Here is a 23,856-nt window from a genome sequence, read left to right as displayed (position 1 = left end):
GCAAGTCTCATCTGTTTTTGCCACCAGGGTCTAAGGCAGGGTCTAAGCTACAAGAAGTTAAAATCATTTCTGTACAAGAGCTGGTGGAGCTTAAATTACACACCAGCCAAATTTTCAGGGGAGATCTGTTACAGGGAACAGACAAGGCCAATTTTCCAACCACGTGTTTTAAGAAAGGACATGACATTTTCTTCTCAACTGGATCACTGGTTTATTTATTTCTGTTGCAACAAGGTATTTTCTGAGACTAAACCCTGACTACTTGGGACTGAATATTACCTTAGATAAAGTGCTGTTTTAAATGCTAAACCAGAGGAAACTGATTACAGTGTTCACCTGTTGGAATGTTCCCTGCACGGTCTGTACTTCTCCACTCATTCAGGAAGGGACAGTTTAACTTTCAACAGGAATTTTTATTGCATGTGATAATACAACACTAATCATCAGGCTTAAAAAAGTGAAACAATTTGAACATAAGCAAAATCAAGAAAATCAGTTCACTGGGATATACAGCTATTAACTGTTAACAAGGCATTCATACGCAATGCCAAACTAATGTACCATCTGACTTGCATTTCAAGCAGAAGTGGGGTTTTTTAGCAGTGATTTCCCCACTCAAGAGCTGTCATGAATTCCTCTTCAGTAAAAGACAGCATCTTAGCAGCTTCAATATGCATCTTTAAAACAAAGGGGGAAAAAAAAACAAAAAAGAAAAATACATTAGGAGCCAAAGGTAAAGCAGTGTGAGTGGCTATACAGAATTCTGCTGAAGTGGGGCAGTGTCACATCTACCGTGTTCTGGTTCTTGTACTGTGGTATTGATGGATGTTCACTTGTTTAAACTAGAGCTGTTATTCATAGTTTTCTGCAAAAAATCTACAGTGTAGTGATAATGTGGTAAGTTTTATGCTGAACATTGCAACTTCAGCTCTAGTAAAACAAGACCAATAACTTCTCTTAACTCTTTATGTTGCTTTTAGAAGATCTCAATTTTTAGTGAGGCAATGACAGAAAATCCAGCAGCTCTGGTGACCATTAGAGAACACCTATAAGACAACCAGTAATACTTTCAAGCTGATCAATATACAGCTTAACTTTTAAGCTATTATGACTCAAATACATCTTTAAGATTCATCATGCTAGTGCTTTTAGTATGTGTTATTTAATATTAAATGAAGATTTTAGCAATAGTGACACCATTAGAATTCAACAATTAGCATAAACCAAATACTAACTCTGCTATACCTTAACAAGAAATGCCTGGTAGCTGTGTTGCCAAGAATCACACCCTACATCTGTGGTCCATGATGGGACATAAAAACCCTCTCAACCCTCCACCAGCTGTACATGTGTCTTAAGTTTTAAAATGGTAGCACTCTGAATGTCTATTTCCACTGCACAGAACATAGTATGTTGCTTTACATGGAACACTGAAAGGAACAATTAGAACTCTTTAACTTAGAATGAGGTTATTTTCTGTTTAAATCACGCAATTGCATGGGAAAGTGTCAAGATCATCAATGTTTGATGAGAAAACAAGTACTAAAGGGTCTGTATTTGCACAGAACTACTGATCAAAAAGCTCCCTGATGTCACAGCAGAGGTTGCAGCTGTGCCACACAGACACATCACCACATCCCATGTAATTTGTAGCTCTAATCATTCCAAGTGGAAAGAAAAGTGTCCTAGCTAAACAGTTTCTACTGAAAATGTTAATAAAATGCTTGTGTTTTAAAGAAACAATTAATGTCTACACTGAGTCTGTAGTTGTTGGTTTTCTATTTAAAGACACAGTGTCAGTTCAAAACAACAAAGTGTATCGCAGTTACCACAGGTGGAGTAACATTCTCCATCTCTGTAAAGCTCAGACTAACTTCCCTTTATCATGTTTAAGATTGTCTGTTACATTATGTCTCAAGACAAGCAGGGAATGATTTGAAGAGACCAGCTGGAAACACTAGCAAGCTACTTGATGCCAGCTGCATCTCATCCTAGTACTGATATTTAATACCTTTTGGGGGATGGTTTTGGTTTCGTTCCCCCCTTGCCGTGCTTCCTGTGGTAGCAGTAACTAACCTTCAGGCAGGCTCTACCTACTACATGCACCTGCATTTGCCACACAAATACTATACAAATAGTCCAAATCAGATATTTCTCATTCCTTCAATAAAAGGCTTGTGTGAAGCAGACGTCAAGTTCTCCAGGTGGTTATGTATGCCAAGAACACCTGAACTTCAGCTGCCCTTCCCTGTGCCTTCTGCCAGCAGCTATAAAAGGCAGTTAGCACTATTCTCTTTCAGGAACTTCCAGTCACTCTACTCTGAAATGACAACTACCAGTAAGTATCTGGTTTTGTATGAAAAGGTAATTGGCTTCCCCTACTATCTGCAGTCCTGATACAGTAATTGTAATTTAAAAAAAAAAATACTTTTAATGAAGTTTTGTGAAGTTTATCTGAGCCTATTGACCTGGGTTAACACAGTATGTTCTCACCAGCCCCTTTCCCACACATGCAGACTGGAGGGAAAGGAACAAAAAAACCTTTGGGTGGGATGAAGAGTTTTACTGTAAATGATGCAATGCACAACTACTTATGTGGAGAAAAGTGCAGCAGAATGCAGCAGCAGAAGCAGTTTGCCCCACCCAAGCATGCAGAAGCTAGTCTGGCAGAAAAAAACTAACACCCCAAAACTGGGAACCAGAACAGGAAGCCTCTCATGTTACAATCTGAACTTCTAGCCCCATGATACTTTGCTCCAGCCAGCACTTTCATTTTGAGGCTGGCATGACAACAGCATAGCAATGGGTATCAGCAGCAGATTCAACTCAACCTATGGCAGCTATACTTTAAGTGCATAAACAGAAATACTGCTCTTTGGCACTCATCTCGGTGAACTCATGTTCCAGGGGACAACGAGCTGCCTCACGTGTAAGTGTATTCTGAGTGAATGCTGGGGGGGGTTTCATTCTTTTAAAATTAAGTCCAAGAGCTAGAAGGGGTGGCCAAAGGCTAAACTGCCACTATTTCTGTTAGATGAATCCTTGGATCTCTGCAGCTTAGCTGCCAGAAAAATTCTCTTCCACTAGATATAGACAAGCAGTTCTAGTTCCTCTTGCAGTTATCTCCTTTGTCCTGTGGTGGGAGAGTATTCCAGATTTAAGGGTGTATTTCTACACTGCAATTCCCAGTTCTTAGGGATAAGTATGTGCATTTTGTTACATGAAATGGCCACTCCATACAAAACTATTCCTTCTCTGGGAGGGATTCAACAGCTCCAAGAGTGGTTACAAAATGTCTGGAGATGACTGTAGTGCTCAAAGGGTAAACAAAATGTTCTGTTTTCTTATCTCAAAGGCTGACCCTTCTGCGGTGCTTCTGCTCAACAAATTGCTCGCTTTAGCTCTATTCTACAGCTTTGGTTTGAGAGGGCTAAAAGAAGGGCATTACATCCATTCCAGAATTAAACACGTAAGATTCAGCAGAGTAAGTAGTCATGGGTGACACACTCTGGGACTTTAAGAACCCATCCAGATTATTGTGAACCCCATAGTTCTGCACACATCTTCTGCAGCCTCAGAAGAACCTGAGGGTTAAATCCAGTTTTAGCCATATTTCATCTGAAATATTTCAAACCTTTCTGCAAAAGCTGTATCACTAATTGTTCAGCATGAATTGTCAGTAAGTATTCTACTACTTATCCCCTGTTCAGTTTCAGCTTCAGCTGCTAAAGCAAGGAAAAGGCAGAGGCCCCTACCCTCCCTTTCATAATCTGAGGGAGAGGAACAGAGGGAGGTAGGACATCACTGTCAACTCAAACAACTTTCAAAAGTAGGCTAGCTGCAAGAGTATCCATGCAGCCATGTGGGTGTCACTACAGACTGTCTGACACATGAGAGCAGAATAGTATACGTGAGTCTCTGGAGACTTTCCCAACCTGTCTGGATGCATTCCTGCGCGTTCCCTAGGTGATCCTGCTTTGGACAGAGGGTTGGACTCAATGATCTCTAGAGATCCCTACCAACCCCTAACATTCTGTAGTTCTGTGAAGTACAGAACACTTCAGAATATAAAGACAAAGAAACAATGTTGATGGAGGACAGGCTTTAAGAACCCAGGAAGAACCTAAGTCTTAAGCCTAAGGGCTCCCTCCTGAGAGGGCAGTTACAGCCACTGCTGCCCTAAGTAATTTGCTGGGGTGGGGGTGGGGAAAGAACAAAAAAAGTCGCAGAGGCTAAAAGGGATTCTACTGATACAGCACCAAAGGGAGTGCTGTTACTACCTGTACAGTATTTGTTCCTGAATCAACAGATACTGTTGGTCCTAAACCTTGTCAGTAGTAATCTTTCACCAAGACAGGCTGTGTTCCAAGGTAGCAATGAGGTCAATTGAAAAGACCAGCCTTCCCTAGGAAGTGATGGTCAATGTTGCCACATCCAGCTGGCAGACAGTCACTAGTGGTGTCCCCCAAGGATCAGTGCTGGGCCCCATCCTGTTCAGTATCTTTATCGATGACCTGGACGAGGGGATTGTGTCCATCATCAGTCAGTTTGCAGATGGCACCAAGCTGGGGGCAGGTATTGATCTGTTAGAGGGTAAGAGAGCTCTGCAGAGGAACCTTGACAGGCTGGACAGATGGGCAGAGTCCCTCTCTACTTTGCCCTGGTGAGGCCACATCTGGAACACTGTGTCCAGTTCTGGGCCCCTCAGTTCAAGAAGGACAGGGAACTGCTTGAGAGAGTCTAGTGCAGTGCCACAAAAATGATTGAGAGTGTGGAACATCTCCCTTATGAGGAAAGGCTGAGGGAGCTGGGGCTCTTTAGCCTGGAGAGGTGGACACTGAGAAGTGACCTCATTAATGCTTATAAATACGTGAAGGGCAGTGTCAGGAGGATGGAGACAGTTACTCCTCAGAGGTGCCCTTTGATGGGACAAGGGGCAATAGGTACAAGTTGCACCATGGAAGGTTCCATGTGAACATAAGGAAAAACTTTTTCACTGTGAGGGTGACAAAACACTGGCACTCTCTGGATATATCCAAACCAGCATTCCTTTGTGATCTGCTGTAGGTGATCCTGCTCTGGCAGCGGTGTTGGACTGGATGATCTTTCGAGGTCCCATCCAACCCCTAATGATCTGTGATTGTGTAATAAAAGTGAGGCTGCTGCTCCCTTGCAAAGAAACTTCCCAGTCTTGGGGTCTGGTTTCCATGATTGCCTTACCTGACTAAAGACTGTTAACTGAAAGGGACTCTTACTTTAAATGTAACACTGTTCTGGTCCTTACCTTTTGTCTCTTTAAAATATCAATTAACTTTAGCTGCTTTTTAAAACCTGCCATTAGCTCTTCTTTTTGTTTCTGTAGCTTCTTGTTTTCTGTTTTCAGTTCTTCAATTATTTTCTGTTCTTGGTTAGCCATGTCCTACCATGGTAAGAGAAGACAAAATGCATTATTTGTGGAAGCAGTGCTTTAACTAATGAAACTGTCATTTTGTTACATAATGCCAAAAGAACAGGTAACATTTTTGAAAAGGGATCGATCGAAGCATTCTCACCTCAAAACTTAAAACCTCAAAGATAACAGCCACGGTTTACAAGTGTATGTATTAGGGATGTGTGTGCACTGCTCCCTTTTTCTAAACCCATCTAATTTTCACACAAACAGGTAAAATCAGAATGGCTATACTTTGTACGTTTCTTTCTCCTGCATAGGGTGCAGTAGTACTGTCCAAGATAACTCACCAAGCCCTTTAGTGATGTGCTCTAAGTTAATGTTGGGACAATTTGTAGAGAAATGATGCTTCCAAAGCTGCTTAACCCTTTTGTCTCATTCTAGCATTATGAAACAATTGTAGTCTGGAATTTCTTTTTCTAAGCCATTGTACCTTGTTACTTTGCTTCAGTTTATTCAGCTCCACTTTATACCTTTCCACTTCTTCCAGAGCCCTGTTTAAGCGAACCTCTGTTGCATTCTGACAGGTTGTGGCCTGCTTTTGTGCACGCTTTAGATTCTCCACTTCCTATTTAAGAAGCAAAGGATTTTAAACCCAGACATTATGAACGTTTATTCTTTAATAATCCCATATAGACAACGCATTTACAGTAAAGCTTACCCTTGCAAACTGAAGAGTCCATGGGCTGCTTTGGCCTGCAGGTAGAATCTGTCTCAAAGACAATTTCACCATTCAAACACCACTTCTCCTTTGAGATCTTGAAAAGGGATCTGTCTAATTTTGTTCTAAATGCTTCTCACAATAATTGTGAAACTGATCATGTAAGATCACAGGATTGACTGAAAACCTTGTATGTTCAGTCAGAAAAACAAAAAGAACTGTTGTTGTGTCCACTCTGGGCCAGATTTTGGCACGGTGGTAAGTATTCCCAGCTCCTCCTTCCCACCTGCTCTTTTACTACATGCAATTACCAACAAAAGTTAAAATGGCCTACTGAAGATGGCTGAGGGTAGCAACTATTTCATCTAGCAGAAAACAGTTGTTCAGGTGCTTATGGATAGTATTTCTGTTGATAGTATTTCCTAGTGCTGAAAGTGAGGAAATGAGAAAAGGAGACCAAGCTGAGGAATGGAATAATGTGCTTAAAGGTCAGGGAGTATGGAAAAAAGAGGAAGAAATAAACAATTCTGGCATTGTCATTTGTGTAAAAGAAACAGACTTCTTTAAAAAAAAAATATCAAAATTTTACTAATGGGGATGCAAAGATTCTTTTAACCAAATCAGGACAGACATGGAATTTGCTAACCCTTGTTTTTTACCTTTAGACTGCCATACTTCTGAGTCATTTTTCTATTTTCTCAGTTCCACACCAGCTCTTGTGGTGGTTGCTTATGATTTCTACATCACTTATCCAAGCAGTAAGTACCTACTAATTTACAGGTGTATGCAGCAAAGTTATAATAGTTATGATAGGGACAGGTATTTCTGAATAGCTTTCAATCTTCTCCAAAATGGATGAAGAAAACAAGAGAACAAAATGCATCTAACTAATCCTCAAAAATTCTGCTGGTGAATGTGTCTCCTCCAAGACTTTATAAAAACAGATGTTGCTTCAACATCTGCATTCTGTTGCTAACCTGTCCATCTGCTGGGGACACAGTCTCAAGCTGCACCAGGGGAAGTTTAGGCTCGAGGTGAGGAGAAAGTTCTTCACCGAGCGAGTCATTTGTCATTGGAATGGGCTGCCCGGGGAGGTGGTGGAGTCGCCATCCCTGGAGGTGTTCAAGAGGAGATTGGACATGGCACTTGGTACCATGGTCTAGTCATGAGGTTTGTGGTGACAGGTTGGACTCGATGATCCTCGAGGTCTCCTCCAGCCTTGGCGATACTGTGATACTGTGATCTGATTGAACACAAAATGATGAGTAAAAGCCTGGCTAGTAGGCAGCAGAGCCCTCTCTGGATCACTTGCCAGTGCATCATCAGGGACTGCAAATTCATTTGCTGGGAAGTGCCCCCATGCTTCCAAAGAAAACAAGCTGCACAGCATGCAAACCTTTTTGTCTTGTATCAAATGATGGAATTGTGAATAGAGTCAACTCAATCTTTTGTGTTATGCATTTTATTCTGCATTAATATAAAAAGCTTTGGAATATAGCCTTTTGAGCACTTAATGACCACAAAAGCCCAGTCTGCAGGCAGTGCAAATGCTGTATCAGCTAATCATATGATTTACTGAAAGAATTCTAATAATTCTTGCAGGGATTTTTGACATTGACTGTCATAGATAGTACCTTTATCAAGGATTTTTTTGCAAGTCATCCAGTGATGGTATATTGTTAATTATATTCAAGTTTGTCATCTTAAAAGTGCCAGAAATAAGCGTTTTATTTTGTAAGTAGACAAGGTTTCTGCCAATTCTTCAGCACTTCAGGTAAGAGCTGTATTGATTTTCTCATATAATGTCTCTCTAAGGTGGGGGGATTGAAACTGCTGTGTTCTAAAACTGCATCTTATGTCAATCTCTGGATTTTCTCCACTGTTCTGGCATAGCTGAAGCACTTGAGTATCAGTAGGGGGTGTGATACTAGAGAGCTCCAAGAGTAACCCTCCCTGCAGGCTTTCTTCCCTCTCAGTAGCAAGCATACACAGCACTTCTATCTTTAGAAAGCTCAGCAACACCTGTCCACCCCAAAAAACATTTGAGAGAGAATGTTTGCTTAACATAAAGCTGGACTGAATTAACAAGTGAGAACAGAGGAAGGTTGGTTCTTAGAGAAGGGTGGAGGAAGGCAACAGGAGAGGTGCTATTATTTTTTAGATCAACTAGATGGATAAAAAGAGGAATAATGGGAACAATAGGATGGAAGTTTTGGGCAGAATCAGAATTTGGCTGCTGCCTGAGGTGGGTACTCCAGCAGAAATGGTCACAGAGACCAAACACCAAATAATGAAATATAGTAACAAACCAATTACCACATTTCAGATAAATTACAAAACTACATGAGAATCTTTGCCTAGACACATTAAAAAAATACGTGAAATTGCATAAACTGTTGATAATCTAAGGAAGCTTGTGAAAACATTTATCATTACTTAAGTCTTCCATCATTTATGTTGCAATAGAAATCACAAAAAAAGCAACAAAAGCCCCAGAATTAGAGGTTATATTTGTGCTAGCTCGACTATACAGAAACCATTCTCTAGACTGGCTGTAAGGAGTCTTTGGAGTTTAGTGGTAGAGCATGTTTACCTATTAGGAATGATTAAAGCAACCTAGAACAGCAAATCCAGAGCAAAGACAAGTGAGAAAAGCGTCCATACTTTGGATATGGTAGTTGCACCATATCCAGAAGTCAATAAGCCTTTTTTTCCACAACAGACATCTGATTATCAGGTTAAACTTTCCAACTCTGTGTACAAGAACCAGCCAAGACTGTCCAAGGAAATTATGGAAACTGCCATCACCGAAAGCTTTGAGTACAGGTTAAACAAACTCACATCCAGATTATAATCTATGTTCCTGTCTTGGTTTAAGCGAAAGGACTAAATGACTTTGTAAATCTCATAGCCCTGTTTCCTGTTAGCTAAGGAGCAGTACGAGTACTACTACTGAATATTTTTTCCTGTCAGAAACAACAGTCAGGGTACTCTATTAAGGGAACTTAAAACTTTCAAGTACCTGCACAAAAAAACCACAAAAACATTTTGGTTTTCAAATGCCAGAAGTATGTAACATTAAGATGAAAGCATACCTATACAAATGCATAGTATCATTCAGTTGAAGTATAATGGGACTTGATTAGGCTGCTTTTTGCATTCTGTATTCCCCAACTTAAGTGAAACATTCTTTTGGTTACATGTGACACACAAATACTTCTATTATGTGATCTTGAAGTGAATATCTCTAGCTCTGAGTAATTAAAGAAAAACACATGCTGCTCTTACATTAAGTTCTAAACAAACAAAGCTGTGTGTGCAGGCCATCTGCTACAACTAGGCACATACACAGTTTTGCGTATGTGGCCTACAGGAGGAGCCAGGTTGATTCTGATTCATCCAAATTGGAGTAGCTGGTTTTCAAACAGTCCATTTTCATGAGGAAAGACACAGCCTTTCCTCTACCTGCAGAAGATACTAATGTAAGATGCAGGTGGGTTTGGGGTTTTATTGGGTTTTTTTGGTTTGATTTTTTTTTTTCCCCCCAAATGTTCACCAGGCTCCACAGTTTACAGTAGCCAGGAATAATAATTACCAGGAAAAATTTTTAACAATGATGTTTATCATTATTTTTCAAGATTCCTTTGTGAACATGGCAGCAGTTCCTGACAAGGTTGTTTTGTCTCTTTTGGGTCTTATATACAAGAACTGAATTTTAAAATACACAAATATACGACTGTAGAAACAGAAGAAAGGTGATTAGCAAAATACATCACTTCTCCCTTTAAACAAGTGATTGGAGTATTTAAACCCACAATTTTAAAAACTGTTATCAGAGACTGAAACATGAACGGGATCACTGGATACAAACTATCAAATGTGATTTCATGCAGGTTTTTCCCCTTTTTTGAGAAGAATGAGACTAATATCTGCAATACCTTTTCTAGTGCAAAGACCTCTTGTTTTAACCCTTCACCTTTTTTGTTAGCTTCTTGTGACAAAATTTTGTACTTTTCAGTCTGAGCATGCTGCATACTGATGGTTCGCTGCAGTCTGGCGTTTTCTTCCTCAGTATCTTTCAGCCGAGACTTTAACTTTTTATTTTCATCATCCTGTTTGACAGCAAGTAGCATAAAAAAGATAATAAATTGTCGCAAGGAAGCAGAAGGATAATGAAATAGTAATGTTTTCTAAATGAAAGGAGGTAAAATTATGCATCTTGTAGGTATGGATATAACAGCTCTAAAAAAAAAATCATGTTATTTTGAAATGTTTAGATCTTCCGTGATAGATTTCGCAACAGTTCTTAAAAAGCAAACAACTAAGACAAACAAAGAAAAACCAAATACTAATTTACCAGCACAATACTTCAAAAACCAGTAAGTCTTTTACTTGGAACTATCTTGTAGCAGTATGTAATACATTTAATTTCTCACAAGTCAAAGGTTTTGAGAACTATCAAAATGTTATAGAATAACGTGAATAACAGTGGCACACAGATATTCTGTGACATTTTGGTGAGCACAGCTAAATGCACACGTTAGGAAAAATTCTGAGAAAAAGAATAGAATATAATCAGCAATAAACCAATACATTATGTTCTGAAAGGCTCTCTGGTTTTGACTTAAAAGCAAGCTAATGATCTGAGATACATCAAGTGTTCAAATTTAAGATTCTCTTAGCATCAAATGAATCCTGTATTAGATTCATGACCTACTGGCAATTACATCCCACATTGAGCATTATCATTTCAAGGCTTTTTTCTTTTATAACCTTTTAAGCATTCTAAGTGAATACTAACGTAGACTATTTGAGAGATACGTTATACCCTTCATTTCCTTAAGAAAAAGAAATCAAGCCATACACAGAAGTGGAGTTCCTATGAAAGTAAGTCTTTCTCTCCTGTCCTCATAGTCCCCAGGAATATATAGTTCCCACCTGGGAAACAGATGTGCTTTACTCTTAAGTTTCACGTGATCATACGCACCTCAAACTCGACTTCTTTACAATTAAAACATACTTACTGCTTCCTAACAATAACTGGACTGTGAATTGGAAAAATACCCAGAATCAGTCTCAAGGCTTTGCCAGTTTGAAATTCTTCTGAGCTTCTGAATGTCATAAAGTTGTTTTCACACCAGAAAAATTATTATCCAAAATGATACATTTGGATATTTTGGAGCGCTATAGGAGTGGGATAAGAATAGGTACAAGGTTGTCTTCTGGTATCTGCTATAGTAAGTGAATCCTGTAGGATTTTTGACATTGAATGATAAAGGCCTGTAGTTACTGACAAAATTATATTTGACTTGAAAATGAAAAAAATCTTTAAAACCTAATGCAGCAACTTTCTATTGGTTGTAGCATAAAAATATTGAAATCCAGAAGCACCTGAAGTACAGATAAAAAAATATTACAATCTAATTTCCTCTAAAGTTTTTCTCCAGGTACCTATCAAAAATAAAAAAATTATCCAGCTCCTTAGCTCTAAATTAAAAGCTGGACATACGTTTTGAATATCATCATCACATTTTGGCCTGGTGAATAGGTGGGGAAAAAAGCGTTCTGAAGTTAAGACCACAACTAAAAATAATCTAATCGTGTAAAGTGGAAAGTTAGTTTAAAAGCCTTGCTTGATTTCACATGAGATAAAGAGGTGATCTTCTGGCAGAAAGACACAAACAAATTTAAGGTTTTACAGAAGAGATGTTTGAGAATCAGCTGAAACCCCCCTGCCAGGTAAAACTCACTTGTTGTACACTCTAACAGGAAAAGTACTGGTGCAGCTTCAGAATGCTTTCACTTCAGTTTGATCTGCCCAAATATAGAATTCCAAGTACAGTTCTCTGCTTCAAAGGTAGCCTTGAGAATCTTTTGATTACAGTATTCCACTGAAAATGGATCACAGATCTGCTGTTTCTACACCGAAACCACCCAAAATTTCTCATACTTATTTCTCATGCTGCCCTAAATATCCCTCTCCTCCCATCACCCAGCTTTGGGCACCACTCCTCTCTATAATCCAAAGTCTGTATTTGATGGCTATTGTATCCTTCTTCTGTTCCTTAGGCTCTGCTAACATGCTCTCCCCAGCAGCAATGAACAGGGCAGCACCCCAGTGTCCCTACATCTGCGACACGTGTTTATTCTTAGTGGCTCTTCCCCACCTCAAATTCTTTTTCATGAAGTATGTTTCACAAGCTTTTAGCCCAAGATCATGTTCATACAGAAACTATCATCCTTGACTCTAAATTCTCAGGAAATAAAACCGAACTTTAGCTCTTAATATTTGAAGAAATTGAAGAAATTCTGATGTGCTTATTTGTTAAACAGGAACCTAGTCCATTTCTACAGGTAAGAAAGCTCACCTCTTACCTTTTTCCTGTATTCACACACTACACTATCCAGCTCTTCCTGCATAACACGTAACTTTGCCTTCAGAAATCTGATTTGAGTTTCTGTGAACATAAAAAGTTACATTTAATATCCACAAGTACTCATTATTCCATGCAGACAAAAGGCTGATATAAGAACTTTTGTCTTGTTTTTTAAACACACTACAGTATTTGTAGCTATTAAAAATAGGCAAACAAAACTTCAGATGTCGAACTAAATGTTGCACATTTCCCACTCTTAGGGCTAAGCTTTGTATAGATTTTTCCCTTTAATGACTGAATTTGAAATCTTTAAAATGTGAAAGATTTAGAATTTTCAAAACTCTCATCACAATATGATACATTAGAGCATTCCTTGAGACTGAAGTCAAAATAACTGTATTGCAGGGTACACCTACATTGCAATCAATCTGTAGCTGCAATTTGTGCAGTTACACCCAAAGTAATTTGAAACTGCTAACAAGGAATTAAATGTAAACTGCAAACCCCTCCTAACAGGTAAATACCCCTCCCACACAGTAGTCTGTGCTTTCTAAAGTACACTGATAACATTATTTAATTTATAGTTTAGAATAAAATCAATTTAATGAGAAGGTTTTTTCCAAACAAAGTATTTTATTACTCTTGGGCACCTAGAAGATGTATTACTGCCATGACAAAACCAGCTGCATGTGAACAGCATGTTCTTTTACTCCCTGTTCCCCACTCTTTCCCCATATCATTCACAAGGAACTTCTCCTGAACTCCCAGAGACACATGAAGCATGGAAATGTATGAGGATCAAGTTGAACAAGACAGGAATAACTATTATTCACTGTAGGTACAAGAGAAAAAGAATAAAGTGGAGGAGGAGTATCTGGAGCTGAACATGATGATGCTGGATGGGTACATTTGTTCATTTGCTGTAACAAGAACTCTTTTAATTTCACCCACATTCCTTTATCAACTGTCAACTGCAGCTTAAGTTGTAACTCTGCAGGGGCAAACACTCAGTAGCATTTAGGAAAACACTACAAACAAAAATAAGATGCAGACTGGCTTTCCTAGATTCTGGTAACTAGTGGCTATCCCAACACTAAGACCATATTGAAGCCATCAAGTTTAAAACTTTTTCATGCAACTTCCAGTTGTTTGATTTTCTTCATAAAACATACTGTGATTTGGCATTTACTAAGTGAATTATGCATTATGTGAATGAAAAACTGATCTATAAAGAACTTTCTTTGGACAGCACTGAAAGTTTACACCAAATAAGAAAAGTATCTGAGGATTTGTTTTGCAACATGTATCAACAGAAGATGTACAAAGAATTACATGATATTAGAAATGAAGGTTCTCTGTGTTGGCATGCTTGATGGCATCAAGCTGTTACCTTTGAAGAAGAGAGTTTGGGCATTTTGTACTACTGCAGTGAATCTCTGAATTAATGCTTACTTTAGCATACACAAAATCACTTTCACCATACTAGAGCCAGAAAGATGTATGTGCAATCATGCCTTTAGCTTCACTGGCAAATGCTGCAATCCCCTTTCTAGGACAAACACACACACGATTTTGATTTGGAAATTATTTGGAGAGCTCTCATTCAAGCACTGTAGACAAAACACTACTTCATTTAAGCCATTTACTAAGATCCATAGCACTGATCTGACAAAAGGCTTTTTCCTCTAAAGGCAGAATTTATGTGAAGGACTGAAGCTCCTCTTTTTGGACACACAAGCTTTGTATCATGTATTTCTGTTTCCCCGGTGAAAGGAATCAAACGTTATGCACGTGTTCAACATATATAACCATCCAAACATCATCTTACAAAGGTGGAAATCAAAATAAAAGTTTACTTTGCCCCCATGATTATTCATGTGACCTGATCTTCTTTATAGGACTATCTAAAGAAGAAAAACCTTCCCTTCATCTTCCTTTAAGTTAAGGGCTTTAAAATCTTTCCATGTAATTTCTAAAGACACTCTTCTTTGTTTTCCCCCCAGATGAATCCATTTCTAACAGTCAGGAAGAGTAAAAGTGCTTTACCATGGGCAGAAACCTACCTGTTTCAACTTCACTTCCAACACATGGAACGTCTTCATCCAGACAATCTGGTAAGCCTCCTTTCCTCAGTTTTTCTTCAGTTTTCTGTATTGCTCTTGCTAAAGAAAAATCCATGCAATCCTCCAGGACCGAAACACTGTCAGCACTTTGTACTTCCAAGTTTCTTATTTTTGAACTATAAAAAAAAATATAAATGCTACATTTAATTTTATAATTTAAAAAATAATTACAAAAAGAGTAGACAGAGAAGGATGAAAAGGTTGATACATTTATTTATACAACTATATATAAATGTAGAAGCATACATACACAACTAAAATACATTATTACTAAGAAAAAGAGATGTGTATAATATACCTTGAGGTTGTTCTTTTTCCCTTACTTCCAGAGTATGGTCTGTTTTCAGTCATGGGCATGGAACCACATTTCTTCTTGTTTGCTAGCTATAATTTTTTTCAGAAAGCAATGATTTTTTAAAAAATTAGTTAGGAATTACTTTTCCTACCCCCATCCCCCTTTTGGTCTTTATCTTTTTCATATATTCAGACTCAAGGATCCTTTTCAAAGTACGCCTTTCAAACTTTCAAAAGCACAACTTTTAGTTTTCGTTTGTACTTATGTTGCTACTTTTATGTTTGTATGCCCATATTATAATACATAATTAATTAATATATAAGAAAGGCTCTCAGCTATTATCAAGATATTAACTACTGGGCTGTCAACAGAGTCCGTTTATTTGGAAAATCTTTATCATATGTTCAAACCAAGCAATTTTTTCTGCATTATTTTAATCTTACATATTCCCTGAAGAAGTAAGATCTAACAATATTTTTGTTGCTTTCACACAAATAAATATTATTCAAAAATTTGGGGGGTTTATGCTGATAAATACTGATAAATTCTGATAAATAACTGAAAAAAGTATTTTTGGAAGCTCTATCTCACCTTCTAAAAATTTAATGTAACTGTAATTATAGACTATTGATTTTATTCCTAGTATCAATCTCCTTTTCCCATTACATTTCCTTTCCTCTATTCAATTATTTTGACTAATTGTTTATTAGTACATCCAGAAGTAGCACTGCCTTTAGTATTTACTCCTGGGGAGGGACAATAGTGGTTTAGAGCACAAAACAAAATGTGAAGTAAGTCTGCTCAACCAGCAATGGCATGGCTCCTCTAGCACTGCTTTGAACATTGTTTCCTTTCACCAATGTAAGCCCCAACTGTAGCACAGCCTTAAGACCAGAAGTAAGATATCGAAATTCTACTGGAAGAGAAATTAACCAGGGTGGTTTTGACTTTGATACCTTGGCATGTGAGTGTCTAAGAGACAAAACTTCAGGACAGAGTGGATCTCTGAGGGGAAAAAAAAATAAATCACTGAATATGTGTAACAAAATAATCTTCCCTATCAGAATCAGGAGAACAGCACTTATGTCTAGAATAAACAATATTGCTAAGGTAGGAACATATACTGAGTTCAGTCACAAATTCGGTCTCATTCTCCATCCTTACTTTTTTCCCTTATTTGCTATCTAAACCACCTGGAGAGTCCAGGGTACCCAATACAGCAGTTTATTAATTACTAGAATCTGAATCTCATCTCTTGCAATTCAGGTGATTGCTGCAACCACTCATTTATTAAAGCAATGATTCTCTGTATCAGCAAGTACTTAGCCAGTGTGCAGGGTGTTATCAGCTTCAACCACAGAGACTGACAATCCATTACCAAAGATCACCAACAGCTCAGTGCCTAATGCGCTTGACATACAAATCCCTGAATTAATACAAAGAAAATGAAGACGTAAACCAGTGTCCTCCGTACCCTAAGAGGGAATGCAATTGTATGTTCAGACTGATTGTTGTCAAGTCAATTGACAGGGGCTACTGAGTGAGTATGAGGTGGAGGCAATGTATAAATTAAGCCTTCCATAATTTTCTCTGAAATACAGGATAAATACTGTATCCATTTTACAGATGAAAAACAACACAAAACAAAACAACAGTAAAACCCCACACCAGTAATAAAAAAGGCAGCTTGCATATCTGGCTGAAAACCATGCTTCCTAGTGACCAAACTTAAAGTTAAATGATTCTTACTAACATCTGCTGGAAACAAACAGAAAGTTTTAGCATGCACTGTGTAGGTTGTTTCTTGTAACTATTTTGCTTTCAGAATGAGTTATGTGAATCTGTGTCACCACGCTGAAAGGCCACTGTTTACTACCCTTTATACTGTTTTACTTCAATTAAAATTCTGCCTCACAAAAGATTTGGAATAAAATTTAAATTTCAGGCACATCAAGGTCACCTCAGTATTTTTGTCTGTCTGATTTAAGCAAATGTTTGGATGCAGCCTTTACAAATTTCTCAGACATCCATTCATCAACAAGAATTATCTGCACAAAGCTCCATATTTCATTAATCCAAAAACAAAACCAAAAACCAGGAGGAATCATCTGCATGTGGTTGGCAACAGAGTTCAAGAATAGGATGATTAGGTTTTGTCTATTTACCCTATTTTCCTCATGCTTCCTTCCTATTGGCTAGCTCTAGGAGCATGAAGAAGGTGAGGAGTTGCTGCCACAGAAATAGCAGTTATGTGCTATTCTGGAAAATATGAAAATACAGCACTGTAATTAATAAAACAATAATGTTCTTTTCATCAGTAGACTAATTTGTTCCTACTATATTTGTTGTCTCTTTTCAAAACAAAACAAATTTTTAAAAAGGCAAAAAACCACAAACCACCCTCATTGTTCACTAAATTCCTCAAATTTGTTTAACCTTTTTTTTCCCCCCTCTTCCCATACGTTACAACCCATTTTTAAAACTTTATCATACAGTTCTATAATTGTTTGGCAAGTGAAAAGCTATACAAATAAGTAGCTAGAGTACTATGGCAACACTGAAACAGAAGCTAATGTTTCACAATTTCATCTCTGCATGTAAAGACGAGATGTATGTGCATGAGCAAACCCTTTGTGTCTGCTAATCCTATTCAAAGCCTATAGCATGCTTGCCCATGCGCGTGCAGTTCCCATCGCCGTTGGCCTGGCAATGCTCTCCAGAGTGAGAGTGTAAACAAATGCTGATTTCAGTGTGGTGTCACTGGAGCTGCTTTGTCTCTATGTCATTCAAGTTTCTCTGCACAAATTATGCTATTAAAAAATCCACTACAACTTTTTTTGAAATACACTGACTTGGAGAGTGGCTCATGAATTTTTTGTTTTGTTTTGTTTTGGGGGTTGGGGTTTTTTGTGCGTGGTTGTCAGTTTTGTGGGGTTTTTACTTTGCGTACTGATTCTTCCCTTTTAGCCTGTCTTTCTTTCCCTCCCACCCCACATCTTTTTTTGGTTCAATTTCTCCTCTTATTTCCAGTTGTTTTAGTGTTCATTCTCCTTAAAGGAGTCACTGGAAATTTCAAATGGGTATTTAAAAAATGTCTCAAGTGTTTCCTTTAGATTTATGGTCTATATGCTTGCACAGCTCTGAAAGAAAGAAAAATTTTAATTAAATATTAAATACTTGGAACTAATCTAATTGAATTGCTCCATGTTCACTCATGGATAATCAGTGTGCCCAATTCCTAGCATGCTTTTCTAATTTTTTTCACTATAGCATGGGATTTCCATTCTTCTCTCACATAAATGTTGATCACAACATAAACCGTGGTTGTTTCAGAGTATTTTAATTTCTGTAGGTAATTGGTAGACCTGCCATGCTAAGTGCCAAGGTGGGCTTTTGTTAATTCTTCCAGCACTCCTCTGTATTTCAAACGTACGCCATTGAAGTTGTGGGGCTGAATCCTCTGCTCACGTTACTTCCTAAAACAGCCCTGTAACTCAACTCCAGTTTGAAGTTCTTTACAATTTTCTGTCCACTCTTCAAAATCCATCTAACAGAATATAAAACTAAAGCAATATCCAGAATTTGTTCAAAACATGATTACACTGATAACGCATGGAGCTTCTTATTTTCCCCCCCTCTGTAAGACAGACAATTTAAAATAGCTCAGGAATACTTTTAAGCATAGTAGCAAACTTTTGCTTCTGCCTCAGAAGTAAATACTAATGCTCCTGACAACTAAGTAAATACAGCAATACAGCCATGTATCCACTCCAGAGCTAACGGATTTGAACACACAGGCCAAAGCCCTCAGTTTTATGTACGCTCATACAGGACAAAGGTATGTCGGCCTCCAAACTGTAATGATACCCAATTTCCAGAAGGTGGCAGCTGCATGTTTGTTTGTCTTAGAACCGGGTTTGGGTTGCATTGTTGATTTTATTTTATCATGCCCTTCCCTGTCCTAGGAACATTTAGGCCATGTTAAATATAAACCAGTACCTATTTCTTAGTTTTGTCGGTTGAACTGTTTGAAACCCATCTACTGCTGAGTGTCTACAACTTGGTCCTACAAAGCAGCCTGTTACCTTACCCTGCTTTTTAACAGATGTCAGCACTACTTAGCATCCTAGGTAGAACAGTTCAGTAAAATTGCTTGAAATAACAAGGAGTAACACTTACTTAGTATCAGTTGTTTTAAATAATAGGAAAAAAACACATTATACTCCACCAGTACAGTAAAGATAGGTAAACAGGAAAGTGACTAGGGCACAAGTGAAGTGTGCAAATTCGGTGTAGAAGATTCCCCACAAAACACATGAAGCACTTGTAAAACACATACCGCTCTCTGTTGTCTTCATGTGACTTAGTCTGTACTGAAACTGGTCTAGATAATAGTCCCTGTTGGCCTTTCTTTATTAAAAGAAAAAAAAAAAAAGAGTAATAAATTTTTGGGGAATATAATCCATTAAAGATGAACTATTTTGTACATCACAGATCACAGCAATGATATTCGGCTATGAAAAAGAATGGAAACCACGGTGTACTATGGAAAAGGACTTCTCAAACATGGGAAAGGATGGATAAAAATTAAAATGCCATTGCCCCAAACATTTATTTCTGCTCCACAACAGAAAACTTTTGTTCAAAAAACTTTTGCCTAACATCATCCTTTTTCTCTGAAATATAGAAGCAGCAAATGCACAGCACGTGCAACAGTTTTTTAGTTTTCCATATTGCACAATAAGCCTTAAAAAGAAGTATGTATTCATCCAATGTGACCAGAATTGGACATTGACATGTTGCATGTACTTTAGAGAACAATTCAGTCTGAATGTTCAGATAGCTTCCATGTTGCTAAATTACAGTTAGAAAGCATAATCCAGAAAAAAATCCAGTTGTCCTGTTTGGTGTTTAATTTGGTTTTGGGTTTTTTTTTACACCTAAGACTGTTTTTCTTTGGTTGTTAAATGTATATTCAACAGTGCCATGTGGTATATCAAATGTCCTAAGAATATTTGATCTTCTGTATTTAGAGAAAAAGAGAAAGTGGTTTTGTTGTTATTGGTTTTCAAAGGAAAAAGACTGAATGCAATTTTGGCTACTCCATCTGCTTCTTTTCAAATGACAAGCCGTTAGCCTCAGCCTGTTACAGCTCAAGAGAAGGACATGTTTGCACAGGACATAAAAATGAAGTTTCAACAGTATTGTCTTCTAGAAGTGGCAATTGATTGTTTTACAAGCCTTATTTAGTTGAGTATGTTTACAATTAATATCTCTAATATGTAGAACACCTTCTCCAAGCTATTTTGGGTATAATGCATACCTCCTCTGTTCCCTTCCAATTTTCGGACGAAAACTTGAGCCTAGGTGGTATGCAGCTACACTGACATCAAAAGGTAATACTGACAATACATTTGCAACTTTCCTAAGAAATCTGTCTTCTTGCTAACTATGTATTTTCAAAATCTGGTTTTCAACATTTTTTTTTTGTACTTAAGACATAAAACTATCTACAGATGCTTAACTAAAGATTTTTATGCAGTTTTATGTACGTATCTGCACAAGCACTCTGCACGTCAGTGTAAACACATACCAACAGGAGAAACTTCGGTAAAAACTACTTTTGGATTTGTTTTTAGTAGGATTTTACAATTTTGAAAATTTACAAGGGGGGTGGGGGTGGGGGAATAATTAAATGTTTAGTTTGCATTTGAAAACAAAATACTTTACTTTTGAAACCTGACCCTGTGGGCTTGTGGATCAAGGCTGAATTATGTAACAGTATGCATAACCTACTCACCATTACTTCTTCAGCCTGACGCACCAGGTCTTCTGTTTTTGCTTCTAATTCTTCATTCAATCGCCTGAAAGAGCAAGAATGCTTGTCACTGAGCTTTGAAAGATTTAAAAGAAATAAATGTAAGCATGGCAGGATCTCTTGCCTGAACTAAGTGAAATTTTAATTCCTACAAAGGAACATCAAGATATAGTTCAGGGTATTAACAAAGTTACATTTCAACAATTTGAGTTCTCTCAAGTAAATTGTAACAAAACCTCTACACTCGTTCAAGGGTTAAGACTAAAACTGTAATTCTGAGAGGCAAACCGTGTCCTTGGTTTTGGCCATGGCATTTCTTAATACACATTTTATGTCTATTTCCTCAATACTTTCTGGTTTTAGTGCAGTCCTTACCCTTAGGCATACCTAGCAGCATGGGTTGGGAAAAGAAACGTTTACAATGACATTACTAGATCACATAGCTAAAATGTGGCACTGTATATACATATGTTAAAGTAAGCTTGTGTTCTTGCATTCTTCACTTCATAGCTTTTCATGCAGCATGAACAATTATCTGAGACATGGATCTTCGCACATCCTCACCATTCACAGGGACCAAGAACTGACAGGTAACAGCAAGTGCTTTAAATGTGCTTTAATATTTGTCACAAGCGTTAGAGCTTTTATGCCCCTTTTTTTTTTATATATATAAAAGCCTTAAGCACTTATATAGTCGTACTTTCAAAAAGTTTGTTGTTTAAACACAGAAAAACCTCACGTCCACTGCTGCAGGACCAAAGCGAAGCCTAAGGCAGCATGCAGCCGGGCCCAAGGCCCCTGCGTAAAGCAGGGGCAGGAGAAGAGGTAAACATCGCTTTCGGTGCTCCCCTTGGTACGGTCTGGGGGCACTAGCTGAGGGGCTCCAATACAGCAGGTTAACCGTAAAGTTTGTTGGGACAGCCAGCAGCGAGCGGGACGAGACTGTGATGACAGGGCCTGGCCGCCGCCCCCGGCCGCTCCTTACTTGTACTCCGCCTCCTTGGCCAGCAAGTCGCCGCTCACCACGCTGGTCCCCGCGGAAGGCAGGAGGGCGCCGGGCAATCTCGGCATCTGCAGCGAGGACGAGTTAGTATGCGGGACGAACACGGCATAGCCACCTTCCCCCGCATCCCTTCACACCGCCTTACCCCGGCTAGCCTCCCGCCCCGCCGTATCCCGTCGCCGCCGCCCGCCGCCATTTTGTTGGCGCGCAGGGTGCTGAGTGGAGGCTGCTGCGTGGCGTCTGCTTCGCCAGGGCAACCGCCTGCCGCCGCGGAGGTAGCGGCTCTGCCTCCGGCCCCTCACGGCTTGTTTTCCTTTCCACCGCGGCCTGTGGCCGTGGCTCCTCCTGACGCTGATGGTTACAGAGAGCAGGGCCAGTGGCAGTCCCGTTTCGTCCCTTGCTGCCAGGCCGTGGAAAGCTGAAACACTTCATTCCTTTTTCCATGGTACAGTTCGGTGATAGGGTGACGCCATGTCAGGACCCCTGTGACAGCAGCTGCAGACCCAGGGCACGGGGAGAAGACTCATGACCAGGCATCAGCCGGCTCCTGGCATGGCACTGGCCTGCCATGGACGTAGGTGAGGGAGAAGTGATAAGGTCTGAGGGTGTATTACTTACTATTCTAATACTTATTACTACCCCTGTGTTCAAGCCTTGTGGCCCTGCTACATACTGCCAATCCACTCTCCCTTTATTTCAGTGTATTAAGCATCCACATTTGCAGCATTACAGCAACTGTTCCAGCCAATTTACTGCTCTTTTGTGCTGTCGTCTCTCTGCGTTTTCTCTTCCCAGTTTCAGTGATTGTTGGCTGTTTTTAGCCTTGTCCTCTGCCATGTGTTTGAATCTCTCCATTATTTTTGTCCCTCACCCCCACAATGTTTGATTTTGCTGCATTTCTCTTTCCCAGTCACCCACGAGCCTGTTGCCTCTCTCATCCCTCATCCTCCCACTCACATGCTCATTCACTCTGGTTTCCTTTCCCAAGTTTCTAACAAATACTGCCCTTCCATATGACAAAAGCCCCACCGTCCTCACCCATATAGGTAGCTGGTAATCTGTGCTGCAAGAATAATGTAATTCTGTACCTCGAGTTACATGGACTGTGTATGTTTTTAATGAAGAGATTTGCACAAGGGATATCGGAAGGGCTTAGCTGACTGGAGGTAGAAGGTCTGTGTGTAGTTGAAGGATTTCTGCAGAAGTATTAGTTGCAAAACAAGAATTGCTTGGAGATTAACTTTGAGCACTGAGACGTGCAGTGTAATGGGATAAATGGAGGTGAAATGAAAGACAGGACCAACGTGCTTAGTGGAAGGCAAAAAATAGAAATACCAATATAGAAAATGAAAATGCGCTAACAGTAATGTTGATACAAAGATACTGACATAAAAGAGTAAGCCTATGGGGGAAAAAATTAGACATTTTGAGAATTTGTCTGCCATGAAGTCAGCTCATTACAATAATTTTAAGGTTGTCTTTTTTTACTAATAAGAATAGCAAGAGGTTAATGGTGGCCTTTCTTTTAAGAGAGAGGAGTTAGAGAGAGGAAACAAGGTTGGCAGGATGTAAGCTACAAGGACAAACATGCTCTTTCCAAAGCATTATTGATTTTTTTTCCCCAAAAAAGTACTGTTTTTGCAGAACTAAAATATCATCATAGCAATAATTTACCATTTTTAAAGTTCTTGTCCAATAGAGCTGTAAGATCATAACACCTTTAAAAGTATCAACTAGAGAGTCTCTGCTAGCTAAATACCGAGGCCACAAAAATCACTGGTTGAGATTAGAGAGATTAGAGCCATGGGTTTCCTAGACAGCTTTTAGATAAGTCTTAATAAACAAAAGAGGGGTAATTTATTGTATCATAAATGATTAAATATGTTAACAAAAACAGGAATTCAAGGTTCTTTGTGTTTAGAGCACTCGGGGAACAATAACAAATATATATTGGGGTTGCAGATTTGCACATTTTTTCTAAGACTTACTACCTGATTTATTTAATATCATTTATTGAAATAGTGTAACAACTGGAGGTAGAATTAAACTATTTAAACATACTAATCCTTTCATATTATTTCAAATATAGAAAAGTATTTTTCAGTGAACTTGAAAGTATTTCTCCAGAGA

General features: G+C 38.7%; 1 protein-coding gene across 1 annotated transcript; it reads right to left on the bottom strand.

Annotated features, from left to right (window-relative positions):
* Positions 1-401: 401 nt before the first annotated feature.
* Positions 402-22,016, bottom strand: TEX9 (testis expressed 9). Its single transcript, XM_009911285.2, has 12 exons — positions 21,872-22,016; positions 21,709-21,794; positions 20,706-20,769; positions 19,245-19,315; positions 15,862-15,910; positions 14,909-14,994; positions 14,551-14,726; positions 12,486-12,568; positions 10,049-10,222; positions 5,883-6,017; positions 5,285-5,419; positions 402-677 (listed from the first exon to the last, which is right to left on the bottom strand). The coding sequence occupies exons 1-12, from the start codon at positions 21,920-21,922 to the stop codon at positions 597-599; spliced, it is 1,191 nt and encodes a 396-aa protein (XP_009909587.2). The 5' UTR covers positions 21,923-22,016; the 3' UTR covers positions 402-596.
* Positions 22,017-23,856: the final 1,840 nt, after the last annotated feature.

Source organism: Dryobates pubescens, chromosome 17, assembly GCF_014839835.1.
Source record: "Dryobates pubescens isolate bDryPub1 chromosome 17, bDryPub1.pri, whole genome shotgun sequence".
NCBI lineage: Eukaryota > Metazoa > Chordata > Aves > Piciformes > Picidae > Dryobates > Dryobates pubescens.
The sequence above is the reverse complement of the archived record's forward strand: the minus strand, read 5'-3'. Positions and strand labels throughout refer to the sequence as shown.

Excerpts from the sequence above, each read along its gene's own strand:
- TEX9 (XM_009911285.2), bottom strand. The coding sequence starts at position 21,922 with ATGGCGGCGGGCGGCGGCGACGGGATACGGCGGGGCGGGAGGCTAGCC. Across the intron at positions 14,727-14,908 it reads GGAAAAAGAACAACCTCAAG|TTCAAAAATAAGAAACTTGG; the intron begins GTATATTATACA and ends TTTTTTTTATAG. Across the intron at positions 5,420-5,882 it reads AACTGAAGCAAAGTAACAAG|GACATGGCTAACCAAGAACA; the intron begins GTACAATGGCTT and ends TTACCATGGTAG.